We start from the raw sequence: 23,509 nt of genomic DNA, 5'->3' as shown, positions 1-23,509 counted from the left end.
CTTTCAGGACTGAAATTCCACTTCCCTGCTTGGCATTTGCTCATCCACTTGATCAAAGGCAAAATGTGTGACTCAGACTTCAAAGAATTTGTTTATTTGATGTAAAAACACCATTACTCTTTTTAGCCTTTTCAATGTCATGTAATCAATTATAATAATTTTATTAAGTCTATTATCAGGTTTAATGACCATTTATTTTTTTTTCCTTTGGGAAGCAAAAGCTTCAACCACTATGGGGTGATGAAATCCAATGCAGCAATTCAGGCAGATGCATATTAAAACTGTAGTGGGAGGAAGGCTTTGAAAAAATCAGCTAGGTACACTTGCTTTGAGAATGTGGTCATTTTCCTGCAGAAAACACTTTAAACTAAAAAGCTGACTAGCTCTTATCTATGTAAAAGTCTCATTCTGTTCACATTTGGAAGACAGATGCAATTTGGTGTTCATGAGTTCGTTGGTTAAAAAAATTGATTGCAGTTTCTTTGGCTCATAGTTTCTATAAGTATTACTAGAATAAATGCTGCCCAAAGTGCTGCCATTTCAGTGGGCAACTGAGATCCACTAGACTTGATAATATTCAACTATATTTCACATTCCTTTTGTTCAGGGGGAGGAGAACCCACATTTCAGGAGCAAGAAAAAGCTGAAAAACTGTTCTTAAAGTCTATGTGCAACAAAGAGGAGACAGGCAGTACTGTGCTCCTGCTCTCTAAAGCAGCCAAGAAGCAAAATGATCAATAAGAATGCAGTTGTCTCGTACAGGAGGGCATCAATCGTTATAGGTTCACAAATCTGGTACAAATTTGTACTTCATGGGTGGCTTGAAGGATTAATAAGATCCATGTGTATGTGTAGGAATGGAAATAAGAGAAATGTAAGAGAAGGAGAAATACAGGAATGGATCCTGAAGGCAAGTCAGAAAAAGGAACAGGGAAAAGGAACACTGATCGACTATGGAAAAAAGAAACAATATAATGTGAAAGGAAAGACAACACTGTGAAAAGTCAAGCTAGTAAACAATGCAGATCTTAAAAATGCCATCTGAGTCATCAAGAGTGCTGACTATTTTTTTGACATTATTCCCAATTAAATCAGCTTCAGCAGCAATTTTTAAAGATTATTAAAGAGCAAGTAACATGATCTGAAATGGATTGAAGGGAATCAAATAGCAAAAGGTATTTCCTATTTAAAAATATTTTTGAGAGACATCTTATCTTTTGAGAAGTCTCAATTAGCCATTGATACCAAGATCACAGAATCACAAAACCACAGAATGGTTCAGGTTGTAATGGACATTAAAGATCATTAAGTTCCAAGTTCCCTGCCAAGGGTGGGGAGATGATGTCACACAATAATAAGGTTGTGAAGATGTCACATAATAACAATATCATAAACTCTTATTTAGACTAGATTTTTGAAATTAGTTGGAAAGTAACAGCCAGTTCAGAAAGATTTTTCTTTTAAATGTCAAAATTCTGTTTTTTTCACAGCTCCATAGTCCACAAAACTACATTACAGCAAGATTAAATAAGAGCTATGAGAAATAGGAATTTAAAAATTTTGGAAATCACTAAAGCACTTCTTGGTTCAGGCTGCCAAGATGCTTTTCATAAGGTTTGACTAAAGTGATTCTGTTCTCTTCATCCTGGAGGCTTCAGCCATCCAAAGCTCCTGGAACTGCAAACTTCTGCTTTCTTTTACACCTGGTATTGACAAAAGCCGGAACATTTTTGATGTGTCACGTCATCAGATGTATAAACACATGTATCTTTTACTGAGTGAGTGAATTATCAGTATATTCCTCAGTGAAAAAGTATCATGGAACTTTAGTGCTTCATTTAAATTGTAGAAGAGTCAGCTGTAGCTGAAGTCTGACAGAAGGGCATTTCAGCTACTGAGCTTAGAGAAACAACTGGTGTTAAACCTGTCCGACATGTCTGAGAAAAATCCCTCCTGTTACAGTCTGACTAATAACACCGAGATGCTTTATTGCACTTTTCAGCAGTAGGTCACAAAACACTTTGGAAAGGTGGCAAACATCATTACTAATACTTTACAAATATTCTAGTACTTCTAGACATATACAAAAGAACTGGCAGAACATAGAAATCCTATGTACATAGCATCTAGTAGTTATTCCATGGATTTATTGTGTATATTTCATGTGTTTTAGATGGGGGGGGGAAGTCTTTATAACAGGCCATCTCTCAGTATTTTTTATATTCTATGAGTATTTCACATGGCCAACACATCAAGGAAAAAACAACTCAGAAAATTACAGGGAAGCAAGGAATAACTAGTACTACGCAAAGAATTAGAGAAAGACAGTGAGAGAAAAGGATTATTGGGATTTCTTATTTACTTGATTATATGTGAGAAACATAGTCAGGAAGATCTGTAATATGTCAGGCTTCACCCTCCCCCCCCCCCCCCCCAAAAAAAAAACCACAAAAAAAAAGAGGCTCAGGAACAAGACTATTGTTAAAAAGAAACCCGCTACTCAAAAAGAATAAAATATCAATCAGCTAATTAATGCTAATGGGTAAAGCATTTGGTAGATCAAGAACACAGAAGATCTCCTGAAACATCAATTCAGATTAACATTTGAAAAGACCTTCAATACCTAGGAGGTCCATATAAAGTAAACAGGCTACATAGCCTGAAAATATTTTCCAATTCCTTTGAAAATTCCTGTCTTCGTTCTTCAGGCAAGTCTAACAACATATAGTGCGCTAGTAGATACTGTCAGAACTTACTCTGCTTGTGTCCATCAGAGGACAACATTTATTTTGCCAAAAAAATAAAGGATTGCAATGCCTGAGGTTTACTTTAAGTTGCTGAGTTTTTTCCAATTAAATCATCCACTGACAGAAGCAATTTTTTTTGGTTTCTTTTTTATTCTGTCAGAAGCTAGAAAGATAACAAGATACTGTCTGCAACTACATAAATCATGTGGAAAGCCATCAATCAGAAAACCAAGGCAAAACATCAAGCACACAAAACAATAGGTTTAGCTGTGATGACAAAACCAAAAAAAATGTTCTTCACTAATAAATGTTCTTCACTGTAACATTCAATTCTTGCACCATTTTAAGAATTTCTTTAGAGTAAGGCAAGGACTCAGAAATGAAAGACATTCCTGTCCACATGAAAATGAGACACAAAATATTACTCAAAATGGTAATCTATAAGCTGCTTATTTTGCCTTGAAACATAATGAAATAAAATCAAAATTCAGAGCTACTTTTGCCACTTCCTTAAGAGCAGGAATAGGCAGAGGCACATTTGTGAGCTTCCGTTTTCTCTTTCTAATCCAATTGCATTTTTGTGTTAAAAAACATAGATTACAGATACAGATGCATGATATATGCTTATCTGCTGTTACAGTAGGAGATAAGAGAAAAGCAGTACATGATTAAACATGTAACAAGTGTTGTGTCTTAATGAAGCAACCTACTGAATATTCAGTGGAATCCACTGAAGGACTGACTGCAGCATGGGGCTTTGCCGGTGACTGCATACTGAAAAGGAGAGAGGCGGGGGGAAAAAGACCAAACAAAACCAACTCCAAAACACAAAAGCCAGGAAGCTACCAGGTAGTGATCAAAAGTATTATAAGATCATTGCTACTGAGCTCAGCCACCCTGGGGATAGAAAATGCTTTATGCAGATTAGCTATACTTATGAAATGCAGTCAGTGTAAGCAAAGAAAAGGATGCAAGATTAAATTTTAGATGGCTTGCTAATATATTCATGCATACATTAATATGTCCTCTATATAACCCCAATTAATTTTGTAACTGCAAGAGAAAACTTCAGACTGCTGTTCCTGACATGTAACAAAGCCTCAGCCTCTCTCAAATCATCCACAGCTTCTAAAGAGCCTCTGAAATGCAGCATCTTTGCTTGGGAAGAACAGCCTGTGCTGTGCCACTGCCTCAACTCTTTGTCACACCTCAGCTGCAGAAATTAAAGCAAACTCAACCCTTTTTTTTTTTTTTTTCTTCCCTGTTTGAACTTCATCTCTATCATAGGGTTCTTCCCCAGTAATAGGAATTAAGTGATCTCAGCAGATCTGGAAAAATAAATGTGGTATCTTGCCACAGATAGATTATCCCCCCAAAACACCAGGAACTACATTTACACAGGACTATCGGGCACAGTAATGCTGAAAGCTGTAGCAATCAGCTTTCTCTGTGCAAACCTGGTTCCCTGGAAGCTAAGGGTATTTACATTTCCTGGGCAGAGGACTTCCCTGCAATTGTTCAAACCTGGTCTAGTGGAAGGTGTCCCTGCCTAAGTCAGGGTGTTGGAACTAGGTCATCTGTAAGGTCATTTTCAACCCAAATCGTTCTGTGATTCTATGTTTCAAAACAGCTACGCAGGTCTGTGGAGTGTATTTCCTTATACTATTTTCCAGCTCTGGGCAGCAACATCACAAGTTTATTTACAGGTCACGTGACCTACTGAGCGGCAGTGCGCTATTTTTCTCGGCCCCAGTCAGCTCCCGAGTGCCCGGCTTGGGCGTCTCGGCTCCTCGTCAGGGCTGGGGCTTGCTGCGATTCCCGGGTGCTTCTGCTGCCACGCTCCGGGGTGGGCTGGCTGCGCTTTGCTGTCGGCGCGAGGGAGGAAACAAAGAGGCAGGGAATTCGTCCAAATCCGTCCGCATGGCAGCTGGATGCTTTATTGGATGCGAGAGCTGCAATGGAGAAGCTGCAGCCCGCTCCCAACCTCATGTAGATGAATATGGCACCGGGACCGGGGGGGAGTGGGATGATATACGGGTGGGACAGGGAAGACAGGGAGTCCTCCTGCCCAATGCATACAGATGCCGTGGCGGTGACGTGTACTACAGCGACCAATGGGAACACGACAGGGGCAGACATGGAGCTTCGGGGTGAGTGGGACCGCAGGGATGGAATGACGGGCACAGAATCCTCAGGAGTTAGCAGGGAGTGGTTACAAGAGTGACGGGGGAAACTCCAATGGCAGGCAGCCTGGGGCTGACCACCGTGGCAGGGGGAAAACACAGGGGATGCACGAGGGTACACAGAACTGGCAAACTAACAAAGATCAGAACCCCTAATCTGAACCCAAACCCAGGATGCAACACTACAGGAGAGTCTTGGACTTTGTTATTTTCACAGTACCCATGACCAGTGTATGGCTTTGGTCTTTATGCAAAGTTCAGTATCAAAAAAATAGTCCCAAAGTTTGTTGAATTGTGACATGAGACTGTTGCATCTGAAAAAAAATTAAAAACCTATATAATATTTTGACCTTGTTTATCCAAATTGTCTTCAGAACTCAATTTTTATTGAAGTCAATGTTAATTCATGAAATAAATAGCTCTTGCCTAATTTATATTTTTAGACACAAAAAATTACTCTTTATGACAGTTTCCAGAAAGCTCAGGCTAATACATTTTTCACAGAATCATTAATCATTCAGGCTCATCCTCAGAGCCTCTCTTCCCATCTTTGTTAATTTGTTGGACAAGCACAGCAATCACTGTAGTGAGGTCTGACTCACACCTGGACAGGGAAAGCTTCAGAGCTGGGGAAAAAGCTGCTTCTTTGCAGACAGGAAAGGGTGAGTGACATATTCAAGCAGCCTTCACTGGAATGACCTTCCTGAAAAGAAGAATGATGGATATTCAAGGGATACTACACACTCACTAGGAGATAAGAACTGGGAAAGAGAGACATCTGCCTTGAAGCAGAAACAAAACATCCAGAAACAAAACACACTAGATACAGAGGGTCTCAAAGAATCTTCTGGTCACTTGTGGTGTGAAGGGCTCTGTATCGGGTCCAGTACTGTTTAATACCTTTACTGATGATGTGGATGAGGGGACCAAGTGTAAATTTGCAGATGACACCAATACAGGTGAGAGTGTTGATTTGCTGGAAGGTAGGAAGGCTCCGAAGGGGAAACTGGTCAGGCTGGATTGATGGGCTGAGACCAACAGCATGAAGTTTTATAAGGTCCTGCCCTCGGGGCACAACAATCCCAGGCAGGGCTACAGGCTGGGGGAAGAATGGCTGCAAAGCTGCCCAGTGAAAAGGACTTGGGAGTGCTGTTCAACAGCAGCTGAACAGGAGCCAGCGTGTGCCCAGGTGGCCAAGGAAGCCAGTGACATCCTGGCCTGGATCAACAATAGTGTGACCAGGGCAATGATTGCCCCTCTGCACTCAGCACTGCTGAGGCCTCACCTCAAATCCTGTGTTCAGTTCTGGGCCCCTCAGTACAAGAAGGGCATTGAGGGGCTGGAGCATGTCCAGAGAAGGGCAATGGAGCTGGGGAAGAGTCTGGAGCACAAAACTGATGAGGAGTGGCTGAGGGAGCTGAGGGTGTTTATCCTGGAGAAAAGGAGGCTCAAGGGGGACCTTCTCATTCTCTACAACACCTGAAAGGAGGTCAAAGTCAGGTGCCGGTTGGCCTCTTCTCCCACACAACTGTACCTATGCCATGGGAGATTCAGGTTGGATATTAGGATGAATTTCTTCATGAAAGGGTTGTTAAATATTGTAATGAAGTTCCCAGGGAAGTGGTAGAGTCACCATCCCTGGAGGTGTTCAAGAAATGACTGGATGTGACACTTAGCACCATGGTCTAGTTGACAAGATGGTGATCTGTCAGAGACTGGACATGATGATATCAGAGGTCTTTTCCAGCCTAAATAATTTTGTGATTCTGTGACTCAAGTAATGAGCAAGACAGGGCTTCCTGCCATTAAAAAAAAAAAAAACAAAAAAAAACCAAACCAAACAAACAAACAAACAAACAAAAAAATCTATGTGCTCTGCCATTGGGAGAAGCAGCCCTCCTTCTGTAAAGCAATTTGTACAAATGCCAATTTATGGATAACCTTAACTTTGCACACTGCTGAGCCCATTTGTTCCATGCGGAGATGGCTTTTCTCCTCTCTCCACTGAAAAGTCATTCCATCAATCTTGACTTTCTGCAGGCTGTCAGCAACCCAGCTGAGCTGCAGGACAACATCCTGGGACAGAAATAAAAGGAGTAATAGGCAGTGTTGCTCCTTCCCTTCCAGAAAATGAGGCTGTCAAAGATGAGGCAACTGAAGATGATCATTACTGATCATTCTTGTTTGGAAGTAACTTAGCTTAGTATAGTTATTCACCTGGTTATTTGTTTTTGCTCAATTTCCATTGATGCTTACAGTTGAACCTGGCATTAAATTAGGAAATGGAGATAGCTGGAATAGCCTGACATTTAAAATGTTCAGACAACCAAGGAGATGAGAGATCCTTACAAGGATTTTTACTTTTCAACTTATCTTAACAAAGTGGAGTATACTGAAAAACAAAAATAAATCTAACATCCCAATAATACTAGTAAGGTTCATTTAGGAGCCAGAGTTATCATTCATTTAATGAACACTGATTAACTCTATTCCTGGGAGGAAGGGGCACGTATTTAATTTAGAGACAGAACTTGCACCTCTGATTTTCAGGTACAGTTGTGTTGAATTCAGATTTCCCAAAAACACCAGGGATTCACAGGGCATTTTTTACTGAATTAGTACTTTCTAAGGCATCTAAGAAAACTCTCAATAGTATACCATGAAGCTTTACAAATGCAGACCAAAGAATTCTGAGCTTACTACACCATCTCGTGTCAAACGAGGGGAAGTGCAAGAAAATGATTTTAAATTCTCTTTCCATTACACTACAGACATTTTTTCCTTCAAGAGATTATTAAAAGGCAATTCCATCACCTCCATAAGTTGAAAAGAACATTTATTATCGTAATATGGCAACTCTAACAAAACTTCTCCAATGCTAGCATTTTCCCAAATGTTAATACATCCACGTAACTGAAAACTTCTTTTACAACTTCAGTGTTTGACATTCAAAGTTGCTTAAGCTGTTGAAAATGTTGTCTTTTGCACACTAATAAGCAGATCAACCTTTATCAGGAGTTTGAATCTTTCTAAAATTAAGTATTTTTCAGAACTAAGTTGACTGCACATGAAATGGAAAGTAGAAAAGCAAAGTCAATGCAAAATACAATAAGGTGAAGAAGTGAAAAAGACAGGGAAAATAAAAGAAGGTCTGCTTTGCAGCAAAACTGCTCTTGCTTATTATTATCTTCTGAAAGGGAGTAATCTGACTAGTGCATATTAGGTTTTAGTTACTTGCAAGATAAGAAAAACACGCCTACCTTCAATTTCAGAAAAAAACTATTCACATTTCTAAACAATACCATAATCAGTATCTGTATGTCTCAAAAAGATTTTCAGAATGTATGAGGACCACATTTCTTATTATCCAGCAGATGAAACAAGTTCAAGGGTGTTGAAGAAAATTAGTTTTATATTTTGGTTTCCAACACAAGCTCCTGAGGTAATCAATAATCATAGAATCATGTCATCATAGAACCATAGAATGGTTGGGTTGGAAGGGATCATCTTAAAGGCCATCTAGTTTCAGCACTCTGCCATGGGCAGGGATACCTTCCACTAGACCAGGTTGCTCAAAACCCTATCCAGCCTTGGCCTTGAACATTTCCAGGGATGGGGCATCCACAGCTTCTCTGGGCAACCTGTGCCAGTGCCTCACCATCCTCACAGTAAAGAATTTATTCCTAATATCCAATCTAATAATCTAATAACAATGAGCTCCGCTAGGGTGTTTCTGGACTACATCAAACCGCACAATCTGAGATATGAAGTTACTGCCAAATTCTTTAAGAATTTGTATACTTCAAAATTTAAGATGTATCGGTTCTATGCAAACATGGGCCATATCAGGCATTTTGAATCATAGGTGTTAATAAAAATATGGTCTAAATGCTTCCATTCTGAGTGTCATAAAATGTTTCAAGAATCCCTGGAATGTTTTACCTGGAGATGTACATGGGGGAATAGACAGGCCCATGATTTCTCTGCTTGACCTTCAACCATCCACACAACCTTCCTCTGTAATCATGCAAGTCTGTGCTCAAACTGACAAGGTGGATTATGGACGCAAACCGAGATGTTCCCTGAGAGCTGGGGAGCAGGGTGTTGTCAGCAAGCAGTCTCCATGTACAGACAAGGTGTAACACCCATGGCTTCCACAGATGGCTGTGAGCACTGGTCAGTTGTGAGGGCTAGAATCAGCCAGCCCAAAGGAAAGTTTTATAACTGTATCATCTTTGCAGATTTCTTTCAAAATGAACAAAAATATATGGAAATAAACAACTCTTTTATTCTGCCAAAGTCAAGTCACTTAGGAAAAGTGATGTGATTAGGATGGACATGTGGCTTGGTCTTGGGACAACATTTTGGTTCCAAAGTATCTTAACTGGATTATTTTTATGCTCAAACATTTTCCTTTTATGATACTATTTCAAGACAAATATTGGGTAATCATCCTGTCATCAGGGCATCATGCAGCCACTAAACACAAAAAACTGCTTCAAAACTTGCTGGAGAGGTGCAGCCTGGTGCTGCAAGTCCCTAAGGAGAAATTCAGGCAGTGAAATGCAGCCAGGCAGTGATTTAACCCCACCCAGCCAGGCAGCCAATGTGCTTGCTGGCCTGGGTGAGTGGTCAGATGGACAGTCCTAATGGAACACATGACATTTTGTGATCCCTGGCTTGGTGCTAAGGAAACTTCCCAGTCTGACCATTCACAGACTCTACCAGTCACACTCCCAGCACCAGAAACTGCACCAAATGCATTCCTCAGCACTTGGTACAAGCAGACTCATGACTTTCATGTACACATATTTTCCCTTTGCACCAAATGCTCTGACCTGTAACCAGAAAAGTGAGGCAGAACAAGTCAAAAGCTCTTGGTGCAGTTTCCCAACAGCATTATCCTGCTGCCATTGCCAGTGTTTTCTCACCCCTTAGAAATTACCTGACAGTATTTGGACCACAGTACTTGCCATTTCTCCTCAGAGCAGGATTCCAGCAGTTTCATTTCTCACAGGAGTCAATGAAATACTTAAATTGTGGGCATTATTTTCCAGTTAATCTTTAAGAATCCATTATTTTACATTTCCCTAGAAAGGTGTGCTATGGGTTGAGATGCAGTTTTTGCCATTATTCAGTGCAGCCATGTTCACACAATACTGCTGAGGAGATGGCAGAATACTTAATGATATCAGGCTATAGGTTGGAAGGTCTGTAATTCAAGACAATAACCAATTCTGACTAGATTCTGGAGTGTCCACAATGCTATTTCTCAACTATGTGGAAATCACTGTGTCTAAAAGCTTCTGAATAGGGATTTCAGTCAATTGCCAATAATAAAAAGTGAATCCAAAGCAGGTGTTTCAGATAGGAAGGGCAACACAATGCCATGAGCTCTAGCAGAATTCCTCCAGCCTCCTGAGCTAATTGTCTACTGAAGGTTAAAAGATGGGAGCAGGGGAAAGGAAGCAGGAACTTCAAAGCCATTTGAAGAGGCAAACAGCTAAATTTATATTAAATGGCAGGCATGGGACTATTAAGTGGCAGATATAAGAACTGAATCTGAAGGAAAGAAAGGAAGGGGACAGAGTCAAAGACAAAAATCCTCATGGTAAAGGGAGAACTTGCAGGAGACACTGATTTCCAAGAGGAAATACTATACAGCTTCTATCCTACCATCACATCAGAAAACAGCAGCAGACAACAGGTTTGTTCTGTTATAAGAGCAAATAAGACTGGGAGCTTTTTCAAGGCAATTGTGCATGTCTGGGGATACCTTTCACTTCACAACAAGCTTTTTGACATCATTGCTACATCCTCAGCTTATGTAGCCTTACACCCTCAGGATTATGTAGCCTTACTTGAAAGTCTCCAAATGTGAACAATAATGTCTAGTTTTGACCTTCACGAACAGGAAACATCACTGTAATCACCATACTCAAAGAGTCTTAGAGGTACAGAGATGTTTCCTTTCCAGGCCAGAAATTGCTTGGTCTGTGATTTTTCCTTGACGCTAGACAGAGGTCTCATGGAGGTAATCCTTTCCAAATAACTAAAGTGATAGCCTCAGCTCAAGATGATCTATCACTGCTTGGTACTGGTGGCTTCTGCAGTAAAAGTGAGGTAAGTAACCCAGAAAATTGCGGAAACCTAAAAAGACAAACGTCATACAAACTAAACACAGGACCAACAAGAGCAAAGGACAAAGATTCGTTCACATGGCTATTCCACAAAGGCTCAATGAACACCAGCTATAGTCACATCAATCTTTAATAATAAACACTTCCTTTCACTTGTAACCACACTGTAAACACTCTGCTAGGCAAGCAGTGCCCATTTCACAGGCTTTGAGCACCAGAGGGAGCAAAGCCCATCTGCCTTGTTTGCTGCTTAGATAATTGCTGGAATAAAACTATTACCCAGAACATCACTGCCTCTAGTAAAGAATATTATTCTTTTTCCCTCCTTCCCAGGCCTAGTAGAAACTAAAATAGAAAACCCATCATGCTAATCATTGCATCAATGCTCCTTCCACAAGAGAAGCTCTAGGAATATTTTCCAACTACTGCATTCTTATTAAATGACAAATGTAAATTTTCAGGAATGGATTCCTTTTTGGTTATTACACAGGTTCACCAGGAAGAGAAACATTTTGGCCCAACAAGATATATCAGAGGACACCAGACCCACATACAGCTAAAGCTTCTATATTTTATAAATAATTGCCTTAGTTAACAGAAATATATCTCTACAGCACTCTGAAATGCATCAAAACCCACAGAAAACTGCAAGTGCTTGAGCAGCAAGGATATGAATAGAGGCAAATGAGCTCCCTTTTCAGACATAACTTGTGAATTCGATACAGCTTTCTGAGAGATTAAAAAACTAGTTTCATTTAAAGTTTTTTTTTTTCAATTTCTGAACAAGGATCATCACGAAGGGAAGTCTGCCATTTCAAAATCACCGTGATATTGAGGCCGAGAACCTACATAATTCCTTTCACAATGTACAGAAAAACAGGCTCATTTGCCAGGAATCATTTTTACTCAAGCAAAAGCCTAACTCAAAGCAGAAAGCTCACATCTCTATACAAAGCTCTGTCAACTAAACTATCACCTGTTCCACTAAAGTCAGCCTTAAAAACCCATCACAGGAAAATCAATCTGCAGTGATAGATTTCAGAAAGCAGCTTGTCTGTTTGTACAACAAAATAAGTTTCCCAGATATTTCATGGTACGTGTTTTCTCATATTTGAGGAATAAAGCCATGAGCTGTATGGATCCTACCTTCAAAGGAGAAATGTGCGACTGTAAGACGTATCCATGGACATTCTCTATCTGAGACAAGTTCTTCTCTGACACATGAACAAGCTCTGGGCCTCTCACTTCGTGGGTTAAACGAGGCAAGGTATGGTCATGTGGAGCATCCTCATCTTGATAACGATATTTCTAGAGGAAGAAAACATCAAGGAAGAACAAATAAGCTTTTAGGAGGTAATTCCTATATTTTAATATAATTGTGGAATAACAAAAAAATATGATTCAGTAGACAATAATAATCAGATTTCATAGAGTATTCTGGAGACAATGAACAATTCTTTTTTCACCATTGTATCAAAGAGAGAAATGTGTGGTATATGTCACTGATACACAAGACTTTCACTATCAAATAGACATTTGAGATGACACACTGATAATGAAGAAAAAGAGATGTCAATCAGCTTAGCTGTAGTGTCAGATCACGTTTCACATCCCTGTGTTAATAGTTAGAGTTCTGTAGCCCTTCTCTGCAAAATACTTGAGTTGTTTTCCACTTGGCAGTGTGTACTCTGATGGTGGAGAGCACACACATACATCCACAGAGGCACAGTCCCACAGAAGATTCCCTGGTAGTAAAGTTCTATCCTTAAACCCTTCTTCTCCATGGAGAGGTAACATGAGGGGCTTGTCCAAGATCCCAAACCAAGCTTGTAACAACAAGGAATATAACCCTAAAAATTAAACTAAACTGTTCTCCAGCCAGAATGCTTTGTAAAGAGGTGCCATCCCCTCAGCTGTGTCCTGAGGAGGGGGCTATTTGACAAAAGCCTAAGATTTGTTTATATGGCCATATAAGAAAAATAAATCTGAAGTCCAGGTACCTGAACATCCCAAAGCAGACCTCTCCATGCAGCAGACATCTCTGCTGCTTGTCCATTTCACTTTGACCAATCAGCTATGGAGTGTTATTTCATTTACTCATCCCTCCTAAGGAAACCACCCCAGTGTATTCCTGCCTTCAATCTTATGTATGGAAATGTTTCAGTAGTTGCCAATTATTTTCAGAATACACATGTGACATGATTTATTCTCTTCTTTTCTGGGATATGCCTTCAGCCCATCACATATTCACTTTTCAGATAACATAATTAATGAATATATGAAATGACTGGCACCAGCCAAATATTATTTGGGCAAGAAGCCATCAGTCTAATATATAGTACTCCAGCCAATGTCACATTTAAGGCTTGGCACACAGATCATTTAAGCCACAGGCAAATCAATTATTTTTTTTAATTGAGTGAGTACTCTTTCTAAAAAGACGACTACTCTGAGACATCTTCTTTTAAGTGAGTCATTTGCTAAAATGTAATTAGGAGAAATAAGAGCAGAATACTACAATCATCTCATTAACTCAGGAATGGGGAAAATGGAAATATCCAGTGGCTACTTTGTAAGGAGACAAGACAGCAATGACAGAAGCCATGAGAAGCTCTATCATAGAACCATTCAGCTTGGAAAGAATCTTTAAGATCAGTGAGTCCAACCATCCAACCCAGCACTGCCAAGTCCACCACTAAACTATGTCCCCAAGTGCCACATATACATGACTGAAATACCTCCAGGGATGGTTAGTCAACCACTTCCCAGGCAGACTGTTCCAATGCTTGACAGCCCTTTAAGTGACAAAATTTTTCCTGATGTCTAATCTAAATCTCTCCTGGCACAACTTGAGGTTGTTTTCTCTCATCCTATCAGTTGTTATTTGGCAAAGAGACCCCACCTCACTACAATCTCCTTTCAGACAGTTGTAGAGAGTGTTAAGGTCCCTCCTGAGCCTGCTTTTCTCCAGGATAAACACCCACACCTTCCCAGCCACTCCTCATCAGACTTGTGCTCCAGACCCTTCCCCAGCTCTGTTGCCCTTCTCTGGACATGCTCCAGCCCTTCAGTGTCTTTGTTGTAGTGAGGGGCCCAAAACTGAACACAGGATTTGCAGTGTGGCCTCACCATTGGTGACTACAGGGGGACAATCACTGTCCTGGTCTTGCTGACAACATTTTGCAGATACAAAAAATTATACACATATAGATACGTATACACAGGCTTCCAACTTCTCACAAGTTCCTGATCTTCTGGGTGGATGTGGGAGGAATAGAGTCCCTCTCACTATAAGGACTGAGAGCTGCACTGCAAAATAGGACTTGGAGCTTCTTGTGGATGATAAGCTGGACATAAGCAAACAGGGAATGCACAGCCCAGAAAGCCAGCCTCACAGCCTCATCCTGGGCTGCATCAAAAGAGGAGTGGTCAGCAGGTCAAGGGAAACGTTTCTCACCCTGTACTCTGATCTTGTGGCACCCCACCTGGAGCACCGCATCCAGCTCTGGGGTCCTCAGCACAAGAAAGACATTCCCTCCTCTGTACCTATTACAGCAGATACAGAAGAGGGTTACGAATAGGATCAGAGGGATGGAGAACATCTCCTATGAAGATAGGCTGAAAGAGCCTGGATGTTCAGCCTGGAGAAGAGAAGGTTTCAGGGTGAGACCTTTCAGTAGTTTAATGGAGGGAGAAGGATTTTTTTATATAGGCATGTAGTGACAGGATAAGGGGGAATGGTTTTAAACTGGAAGAGGTTTAGATTACATATTAGGAAGAAATTCTTCCTCAGTGTGATGAAGCATTGGAACAGGATGAAACTCCACAGGGAGTTTGTAGATACCCCATCCTTATAAGGGATGTTTGAGCCCAGGTGAGATGGGGCCCTAAGCAATCTAATTTAGTAGATGTCATCCCTGGTCTTGCAGGGGGTTGAATCTTTAAGGACCCTTCCTACCCAAACCATTTTATGTTCTATGATTCATTATATGATTATATATTTCATTATATATGATTAATTTGATTATTTATAATTATTTATAATTAATTATTATATACACATATATTCACACACACATATATATGTGTGTATATACATATATATATAAAAAAACATATATGCTATTCTTTCCAGATCATTTTTGCAGTTTTACAGAGTCAGAAGCAGTGTGATGTGGCCTTAAGGAGAGAACATCTCTTTGACCATCAATTAATCCTTTCCCCATCACTGCACTGCAGTGTAGCTGTTGCATAAACAGGAGCCAAAACTCAGAGGAAATTGATTCACCCTGAACCCTGTGCTCCCAAAGAGCAGAACACTTGTGTGGATCTCCAGTGATAGACTTGCTTTATAATTTGATCTATTTATCCAATAAATGCACATTCCCAGGACAACTTCAGTAATATCCATGTTCAAAGTTTTCAGAACAGATTTCCACTGTTCTATTTGTCTTTGTCTCCCTCCCATCCCAAGCCCCAGCCTCTCCTTCTTCACTAAATATGAGCCTAGAGCATTTCTGGGTCAATCCTTCTATGGGTTTGCCTCATGTTCTTAGCACCAAAATCATTGATTTTCATACATCTTCTCTCCTACAGCATCTCTTCATTGAAATGCTTTCAGCTCTGAACCAAAACAGCTTGACACAGCAAAAGGCCAGTGGTAAAGCTGAAAATACCAAACCAGAATTAAGACACTCCTGTAGAAATGCCTCATTCATCTCCATCATCCTGCTCTGATGATGTCCTGCAAATGTCCTTGAAAAAAACCCATTTCCTAGAAACCTTTCTCTAAAGACTAATTCAAATTTCTGGAGGGAAAAGCATGATTGCACAGAAATGCTACTCTTCATTTGACAAAAGAACAGGTGGATGTCTTATGATAATTAAATTACAAATCAGTGCCTGCTGCTGACAGGGTATTGTACGCTGCCAACTAGCACCAGATATTTAAAATCCTCTGTAATTACCTATAATGGGGGTGTGGAGTGCATCGCTGTGAATTTTTAATAGGAACGTGCCTTTTTATAAGAGATCATTCTCTCTACAGTGTGAGGTTATTACAGCATCACTGCTCCTCACATCAGACTGTCTAAAGAAGCATTTCCAATGCTGCGATTGCCAAAGAGATGCCAGCTAGACAGAACTGAAGACATGAATCCAGCAGGAGGTAATGGTCAAAAACCTTAAATTTCAACAAAGGCAGTTCACAAGTTACAATAGTCAGAGGACTGCACTGGCATGAAAATACAGATGTTCTTATGACCTACTTTTGACAGATTGACAGTGAATCAAGGTAGCTTGGAATTTGTCATTCAATTTTGGGCCAAAGGAAACTGATATTTTTACAAAAGTTTGTTGTTTATTTTTGTCATTGCCATCAGTTTGCATAAAATGCAAATAGAACATTTCATTTTATATCAGGTCAAATTGACCTAAGCTGCTGAATGTGGCCCAGCTGGAGTTGCCATTCAAAAGCACATGTCCCTGGCTCTCTACACAGCTCTTTGGCTGGGCCACACTCCAATTCATCACACATTCCTGCTGCTTGCAATAGGAGGACTGCAAAAGGAGGGAGCTAAATGTGTCAGAGGAGTCCCAGGCTCTACAACACCCCATGAAATAAGCAGTGAATCCTGGTCTACAGAGATTCCTGACCTACTAGAAAACACCCTGAAATGTCAAGAGACACATAAGCAAAAAAGCGATATTGTTTTTCACTCAGCCAAACCTTCATAGTAGATACAGCTTATAGATGTTAATAATGGAAAAAAATACCACCACATACTATGAGATAATAACCCATTCATGAGTGAATCCCACTCCCAATCACTCTTCAAAGCCAGTGTGCTAGCCAGTGGCCAGTATATTATGTTTTATCTTGGGAAACAATAGCAATTCTAGCAGTTTTAGCTGTTACACATCAGCATTTCGAGTCTTGAATACAATTTCTGTTTTACAGTCCTCCTAAGGAGGGGCCAGACCTCTGCTCCTTACAAGCTGTGATTCTTCATATAACCCATTTAACAGTGAGCCCACAGGGAAAGGAATTTCTGCAGAAAATTTCCCACATGAGACAATGACCTCTTACAGATCCAGTTGTCCCACTGCAATCTGGAAATAGGCAAGGTATGCAACTGGGTCCCAATACTACCTTCTTCTTAATTCTTACTTGCCTTTTCTCTCAAACCAGCATTTAAGCTGCTTTGCAGCTCCCAAGTAGATTAGCCCCATTGCTGGTCATCTTCTGGAACCTGGACATGGTAACTACCTTTGGGCAGGGCAAACATCACCCACCTTCTGCATGAGATTAGGTCCAGGATTCAACACACTGGATTTTCTGAGAGAGGTTTTGGATGCCCCATCCCTGGAAGTGTTCAAGAACAGGTTGGAAGCGGCTCTGAGAAACCTGGTCTAGTGGAAAGTATCCCTGCCCATGACAGGGGAGTTGGAAGTAGATAATCTATAAAGTCTCTTCCGACTCAAACCATTCGAGGATTCTGCGAATTTTTTTTCATTATTAGCAGCCAACAAAAAAAATTAAAAAAAACATAATGAACTTGGTCTGCTGCATCGCTCTGGGGAATGGCTTTCACCCCCCCAGAGACCCCTGTAGCTGTAACCATGTTTGTTTAACCCTTCCTTCCTTTATGGACCCAATTGGCTGGGAGCAAATTGGCTCTTCCTGAACAGGGATCTAGATAATACCCTGTTCCTTCCTGGTTCGCTCTCTTTCCCTCTTCCTCCTATGGAATGTGCTCTTGGACCACATTGGGGGTTAGAGCTTCTTTTGGAATCTTTTGCCTTAACCCTGAAATATTTCCCCCCAAAGCTCTCACAGATCTGGGCTAGCCTAGTAACTCCAGGGGGCTGCGGGGTAAGTATTATCATTGGTCCATTTAGACAAATGAGGAATCAGCAAAATCCCACCAAAAAAATGTTAATGTCACCTTGTCCTACTTTGGTGCTCGGTGTTTTCTTTGGTCTTCAGTGTGTTGAATTTTACTGTCACTGCTCTCCAAAGGCAGCAAATTTCAATGTCATACCAATGAGCATCTTTGGAAAACAAACTTTACAATTTGTACACACAAATCATTGGGCATTCATCCAATCATGAACAGAAATAATATTACTCATCCAACTGATTGCAAATGAGCAACACAGCTTGAATTCTGAATATTTGCAATCAATCTATAGAGTAAAAAGAGAAAAAATACTCTTCTCATTATATAAAATGGAAGAAATCACAATCTGCTTGCCAAGACTGTGGAAGTAGATTAGGAAGCTTAAATCATTGAATAATTATACTTATTGTGAATGACTTGCTCTTTTGCTTATCAAGTAGATTTCCAACAAGCTTGTCACTATATCACAGCAATACCTTCCATACAAGAAGCCCAAAGAGCTTTACAAGCAGCAGTCAAAACTGATAACATCCTGTTGATGTGCATCATCTAAAGGTGGGTAAAATTAGGCACAGAAATGCAGCAACTTGTTCAAGGTCACAGAGAGAATCAGTTCATTAAGCAGTAGTAGAACTTAAGGGATTTTTCCAGTCTCCTCTTTTAGTCCAAGATCTAGAGCACTTACACTGACTTTAATAGCAATGATAATTATTATTATTTAAACATAAAGTTGTAGGTTTGCTGATGCCATTGTAATTTATTTTAATGTTTTTTTCCTCACAAATGTTCCAGGGTAAAGCAGTCTTTCTAAAGTCAGGACTTAGGTTTTTGTCTGTCTCAGTGTAATAGCTAGCAGTACTTTGGGTGATTTACAGTGTGCTATCTCTGAGAAACACATAGTGAATTTTAGAAGACAAAAGGTTTCCTCTAAGAGCCAAATTAGTTCACAGAAAGAACGTTATCAGTGCTCAATACTGAGAATTTGCATGTATTTTTCATTTAGAACAAACCAGAAGATTTTTTTTAAGAAGGAGAAAAAAAGTATAATTTCTTATCTCAGTTTATTGAAAGCACCAGGTTTTTGCCTGTAGCAGGGAGTATGTGCTTAGTTAAAAAAAAAAAAAAAGGGTCAATTATAATGCAGTGGAACAAATATGTTTTACAGTATTCTCATAATCTTTTTTTTTTTTAAACCCTAAAAGATTTTATTTTTCATGATGAAAAAGAAGTGAGATGAGCATTAGCTAAGTACCCCTACATTTTATCAGCTGGAGGTAGTTGCACCTTTTCCTCACAAGATGGCACAGTAACCATCGAGTTAAAGAGTAATCTCACTTTGAACTATGATATTTTTCAGGGAAAAAATAAGTATTTACGCAATGTCATAAAACTTCAAATGATTCTTATTTTTAACTAACCTGATATAAAATTATTAAACAAAAAAAAAAGGCATCAACCTTTTATAGTAAGCCTACATAAAGAAGCAGTGATCATATATAACGCTGGCAGATGGAAAAAAGTTTAAACAGTTCACAAAAGTATCAAAAAATACAAGCAAGTAGGAATCTATCAGTTTTTGTGAGCTTTAGAATGAACAAAACCACTACGTATTGACAAGATTGAGACTAGCCCAGAATTCTGCATTCCTCCAGGAATTCTAAATCCTAATTAAAACCGCCTGCATGCAAATCTGTACCATGAGGTATTCAGCTCCATATGCTGCATCACATTTTGGACCTGTTAACAGCATCAGTTTAGCCCTCTGGAGGCTGCTGCTTGCTATCCAATAATTTAAAATAGATTTTTAACTTGAAGTGCCAATATACAAAAAGACATCCTAAGGGGGTGGCTTTGCTTGGATTAAATGGTGAACGTGGCTGCAGAGTACAAAAATCAGTAACAAGAAAAAAAGAAAATCCAGCTAATACGGATTGTTTATCTAAGGGGAGCAAAGGAATGATGTGGATGAAACTGCACCATTTATCAGCATCAGGCAGTAGCCACTTATCTATCCCTCTGTCCTGCAATAACATCACTTGCTTACTCCTTTTTATAGTCTTCAACTATTCCACTCAAAGTATTTTTTTTCTGCTATGTCCATGTTCCCCCAATTGCTGTAGGAGCCTTCATGCCTCTGCAGTTCCTTTGTTTTCCCCTGCAGCTCCCCGTGCAGCCCTAGATGTACATCCCCATTGATCCTTCTAATTCTGCTGCTGCAGTTCCCCAGCACGGAGGGACTGAACCTCACAAATTCTCCTTTTCCACCCCTTGCCCACCCTAAAGAGCAGCTTCTGGCATGGGGGACACTGTGCTGAGGTTACAGCTGAGCATGTGGAGAGGCAGAGCTGGGAAATGCTGTCAGTTGCCATGTCTCAGTTTCCCTGCCAATAAGCCTGCGGTGGGAAAGCAGCCTGGCAAAACTGACGCCTGAGGTTTACATCAGAAGAGTACAAAGTAATCATGGACTGTTATAAATAAATAATATATTAGCAATGCCTGAAACAAAAGATAAAAGAGAAACAATAAAAAAACCACAGAACTAATGGCTTGCCCCTCTTGTGTTTTCTGTACCAAAGATATATATTTTAATTTAGTCCAGCAGCACGTGACACAGCAGTCCATTTGTGCGTTGCAGCTGAAACCTTCTCCCCGTCTTCACACAGGAATTGTGTGTCTGTGGGATTCCAGTATTTTTCACAGAAACAGGGCGATTCTGCTGAAAGGCTCTATGAGGTAAAAGGATGCTCTCAGGCTAAGACAGGTGAATGCTGTTGTAGACAACTGCTTCAATTCTTGCTTTTACCACAGAACTCTTATGCAATGCTAGGCTTTTCACAAAACATAAGTTTCCACAGCTGTAGAACTGAGACATTCCTCACTTTAAAATGCCCTGCAAGCCACAGATGGCCAGTTTATGCAGAAGTGCTGAACATCAGCAGCTTCAGCTGAAATCAGTGAGAGCTGGGCTTTGTACAGGAGTAATACCATGGAATCCTGTGCCCTTGGTCACCTGCACACTAAAGAAGTTCTTCCTCATTTCTGCCTGTTGCCTCTTGTCCCACTGGTCGGCACTAGGGAGCAGAGCCTGGCTCCCTCCTCTTGACACCCTCCCTTCAGGTACTTCCATACATTAATAAGGTCCCCTCAGTAGAACAGGAAAACCAATGAAAAAATTAATAATGGAGCAGCTGGAACTGCTTGCATTAAATAATGCATGAAGACATATGTTGAATGTAAAATGCCATATGAAGTATCACTCCACATACTGAAAGAAGAAGAAAGCCCATGAAAACAAAAGTAACCATGTAATTAAAAATGTAATAGAGTTGATGCATATTGTAATACTACATTACAATATATGGCTACAGAGAGCCTGCAATAAAATTGCTTAGACCATCTCAATTCTTGCATTTCCTAAATCTGAGTGGTTAACTTTATCACCTTGCCATCCCTTAACAGTTCTTTGAACACAAAATATACACACATAAAAATGCCTCATAAATTTTAATAACATTCCTGCTTCTTCTAGTGTGAAAAAGGTATAGAGATAAGTATTTTTCAGTATTTGTGGAAAACTATCTTCTTAAATAAAAATACAAGTGCTTTGTGTATATAAACTTGACAATCTCACTGTTGTCACCCTGATGAACCTATACCATTAGCTCTGAAGATAAAATTCTTTTCCTACAAAGCAATTTATGTTGGAGCTGAACAAGTTATTACTAGTCTCAAATATCCTTCTTATCAGTTCTCTTTTTGAAAAGCTATGAATTTTTACGAAGAGAAAGATGGATTTAGTCCATTTTAACTAGATGTTCAATAGGCCAGCAAAAACCATTTGCGTCAGGTGCATTTGCATGTGTTTGACACTTATAAGGGTTGAGTTAAACATTTCAATAGCAGGACACTTACTGAAAAAACAGTTTTGGGCTTTTGCATCTTAATCCTCCCACAGCCTTTCAATACAGCATAATTGTGGTAAAATAATCTACATTTTCAGATACTTTAATAAGCCCTGGTTAGTGCACAAGCAGGCAAAATAGCTGTCATTGTAAACAGAACACAGAGAAACATCAAGATATTACATTAACAAGGGGATATTTGCTTTACTGAGGCTATTGCAAAAACTGGTATTTCCACATTTCATCTCTCCACAGGAACCTAGTTCCTGATCTAGGCAGTTTATGGTTCCAGGGGAAGCTCCTTCAGCTCAATGATGTGATGGTGACACATCAGGATAAAACTCCACCAGGTCAGGGGCTGGGCAGGAAGAGCATACCCCATTAAACTGCAGGTATACTGAGCTCAATGTAATGGGAAAATTGCTTGGGTTTACATCCTCTGATGAATTTACCACTCCTTGGGCCATACTTTACCTGAAATTAAGAGGGAACATTCTATAATCACCTTTATTTACTCTATTTAAAAATAAACTAACAGAAGTATTACATCTGCATTTTCTGAAGTTGCTAAGCAAGCCTCCCAGCATAGCCTTCCTTAGTTTTTCAAGTCCCATAAGGCTAAGCTTGAACCAAGGCAGTGAGTGGATCATGGAAAATAGAACTGCAGGTAGCAAAGCAAAATTGCAGGAAAGCAAGGGATATGTGTACAGATTTCTCATATTTGTAGAACTGCTTTTAGACCTAGACATCTACAATTTGCCTTTGTCTTACTTGGATATGGAAGCATTTTTCACGTCAGAGCTTAAGTGTGGGAATCAACCAGCACTTCCCTGATGGATGAAGCCAGTGATTTTCTCCTGGGGCTATTGTTATTTAGGGATCTCCTTCCATATTCATGTTGAGAGAATAGGCATATTTTTTATTTTTAAGTGATTTGAGCACTCATATTTTAAAGAAGCCAACTAGGTTCTTAGTGTCCACAAACATAGACTAGAGCACACACCTCAGTCATAGAATCATTAAGGTTGTGAAAGACCTCTATGTTCATGAAGCCAAACCACTTACCCATCAGTGCCAAGTCCACCCCTAAACCATATCCCCAGCTGTCACATTCAGATGCCTTTGAACACTCCCAGGGATGGCAATTCCACCACTTCACTTGGTAGCCTTTTCCAATGCCTGGCTACCCTTTGCGTGAAGAATTTTTTCCTAGTATCTGATCTAAGCATCTCTTGGACCAACTTGAGGCTATTTCCTCTAGTCTTGTCACTTGTTACTAGGGAGAAGAGACTGACCCATACCTCACTGCAACCTCCTTTATGGTAGTTGCAGAAAGTGATCAGACGCTTGTTTTGTGTCACGTTATGGTGTATATTTGGTAGCGTTAGTAATGTCTAAAAAGTTCTTGAGAGCTGAAAAATGCTATAAAAGTAAAAATTTAATATGTTGCACAGAAGACTCTCTGGGCATCAATGATTTAGATGGAAATGTACTACCAGTTCATGAAAATCAAAATTCTACATGTTTTAATCTGGAGAACCTCAAACTTCATTGCTTTTGAAAGTTATCGCCTGACTTTTCTGTTGGATACAACTGTTGCGTGTCAACTTTGTGTCTGTCTACCTTTGCGCTGAA

The 23,509-nt window shown here is 40.0% G+C and overlaps 1 protein-coding gene across 1 annotated transcript in view; it reads right to left on the bottom strand.

Annotated features, from left to right (window-relative positions):
- Positions 1 to 23,509, bottom strand: part of DLG2 (discs large MAGUK scaffold protein 2) — a 984,977-nt gene that overhangs the window by 515,343 nt on the left and 446,125 nt on the right. Inside the window, exon 8 of the mRNA XM_053935819.1 lies at positions 12,217 to 12,378. Within this exon, the coding sequence (XP_053791794.1) occupies positions 12,217 to 12,378 (162 nt within the window). The remainder of the gene's footprint in view (positions 1 to 12,216; positions 12,379 to 23,509) is intronic.

Source organism: Vidua chalybeata, chromosome 2, assembly GCF_026979565.1.
Source record: "Vidua chalybeata isolate OUT-0048 chromosome 2, bVidCha1 merged haplotype, whole genome shotgun sequence".
In the NCBI taxonomy this organism is placed as follows: domain Eukaryota; kingdom Metazoa; phylum Chordata; class Aves; order Passeriformes; family Viduidae; genus Vidua; species Vidua chalybeata.
This window is presented reverse-complemented; position numbering and strand designations above follow the sequence as displayed.